Source organism: Microtus ochrogaster, chromosome 4, assembly GCF_000317375.1.
Source record: "Microtus ochrogaster isolate Prairie Vole_2 chromosome 4, MicOch1.0, whole genome shotgun sequence".
Taxonomy (NCBI): domain Eukaryota; kingdom Metazoa; phylum Chordata; class Mammalia; order Rodentia; family Cricetidae; genus Microtus; species Microtus ochrogaster.
The window spans coordinates 60,854,722-60,856,948 of NC_022011.1; the positions used below are offsets into that span (position 1 = coordinate 60,854,722).

General features: G+C 47.0%; 1 protein-coding gene across 1 annotated transcript; it reads left to right on the forward strand.

The window, feature by feature from the left end:
• The first annotated feature begins 273 nt into the window (after nucleotides 1-273).
• Nucleotides 274-1,974, forward strand: LOC101998285 (igE-binding protein-like). The gene is given in 4 exon segments (XM_026778639.1): nucleotides 274-392; nucleotides 706-1,657; nucleotides 1,659-1,817; nucleotides 1,819-1,974. Coding segments are annotated over 4 exon segments (1,386 nt in total).
• The last annotated feature ends 253 nt before the right edge of the window (nucleotides 1,975-2,227 follow it).

Consider the following 2,227-nt stretch of genomic DNA (forward strand, 5'->3'; position numbering starts at 1 on the left):
GTATGTCTTTTCTGGATTTCGGATTGGACCTTTCACCGCCTTGGGAGGGTAGTGTGGAGGCCTTGGTGATCGTTGTGGGTGCGCTTTTGATTTTATTCTTGGGGATGCTTTGCTTTCACCGTTATAACTGCTAAGTACGTTAAGTCCGACGTAGATAAGCGGCAGTACCTTGGTACGTGCTTCAGCCTCTTGTAGATAAAAGAACCACGCGCGGACTGTACTTTCGCACTTGTAAGGCGGACGTAGATAAGCCGCAGGTGCCTGCTCGCCATCATGGGCTCCTCACAGTCTGTCATTATGGCCTTACAGTCGGTGCTGAAGCAAAGAGATATTAAGATCGCTCATCGGACACTGAAAAATTTTGTTAAGGAAATAGATCGGGTAGCTCCTTGGTACATCTGCTCTGGATCTTTGACTCATGCCTCATGAAATAAATTGGGTAGAGACCTCGATAAAAAACTAGTCAAAGGAGACCTAAGACAAGGGACCAAGGCCATCTGGAAGCTTGTTAAGAACTGTTTGGAGGATGAAGCCTGTCAGGCGGTCTTACCCGAAGGACAAGGTGTCTTAGAAGAAGTTCAGGATAGCATGTCAGAAACTGAGCGTAGTGAGAGGTGCGCGCAAGAAAAATACAGCCCCAGTCAAGGAAAATACCCCCCCCCCGTATGTCTAAGGACAAGGGGGTGTCTACATCGGACCCTAAAGGTCCCACACCTGTAATAAGAAAAAAGGGAATACTAGTACTAATGTCTACCCTTTACGGGAACTTGAGGCTTTAAATATTGATAGTTTTACTAGTAGTTCTGATAAATTTGAAAGCTCAGAAGATGAAGGTTTAGACCTGGAGGAAGAAGCCGCCTTAGAGGAGGAAGCGGCTAGGTACAAGGAGGAGAGATATCATCCTGATGATTATCCCCTGAGTAACAAAGAGGTCAAAAAATGGCAGCCCTATGTGGCCCCCTCGCCGGTGGCCCCTTCGGTGCCCCCTCCTTATGAGGTGCGTCCGAAGGCCTTCTCTTTCCTCCCAGAAAAGGTAAAGAGAAAGCTACGCCTTGCCTACCCTGTCTTAGAAGGAGCAGAGGGAGGACGGGTGCACGCACCTGTAGAGTACAATCAGATAAAAGAATTGGCAGAGTCAGTCCGAAAATATGGAGGAACAGCTAATTTCACTCTAGCTCAATTGGATAGGCTGGCTATGACTGCCATGACCCCAGCTGACTGGCAGACGGTTACAAAGGCATCACTTGTCAGCATGGGCCAATATTTGGAATGGAAAGCCCTTTGGCATGAGGCAGCTCAGGAGCAGGCCAGGGCTAATGCTATGACCTTGACTCCAGAACAGCAACAATGGACCTTCGATCTCTTGACTGGCCAAGGGCGGTTTGCCGCCAATCAAACAGATTATCATTGGGGTGCATATCGGCAAATTGTTGATACAGCCATTAGGGCATGGAAAGCACTTTCCAGAAAAGGAGAAGTAAATAACCAACTCACTAAGATTATTCAAGGAACCCAGGAGCCTTTTACAGATTTTGTGGCACGAATGACAGAGGCGGCAGGGCACATTTTTGGCGACCCTGAAACAGCCGCGCCTCTTATTGAGCAACTTATTTTTGAGCAGGCCACCCAAGAATGTCATGCAGCTATAGCCCCTAGAAAAAAATAAAGGGCTACAAGATTGGCTTAGAGTTTGTAGGGAACTTGGAGGACCTCTTAGCAATGCAGGACTGGCCGCTGCTATTTTACAATCTCAGAGGCGCCCCTTTAAGGGGCCTGGTAAAAGAGTCTGTTTTAAATGTGGAAAGCCGGGACACCTAAAAAAAGGACTGCAAGTCAACAGAGAGGGCTCCCCCTACTCTTTGTTCTCATTGTGGCAAAGACTACCACAAGGCTGAGCTATGTCACTCGGTGAGAGATATGAAGGGCAGAATCCTCCCCCAACTAGAGACATCTGATAATGAAAATGGAGCCTGATAAGTGATTTCAATGGAAGGTTTTGCGGCAGGATATGGCCAATAGCCCTACTATATGCCAACTATATGTACAGGAGGCTCTCAAACCAATAAGAGAGCATTTTTCGCAGATGCTTGTGGTCCATTATATGAAAATTTTACTAAAGCAGCTAATTTGTCTAAAAGCCTTTCACAGTTCATTTTACAGAACTGGACCTTTGAGTTTGAACAGATGCTTCACGAATTGAGGGCCGCCATCGTCCAGATCAACTCTA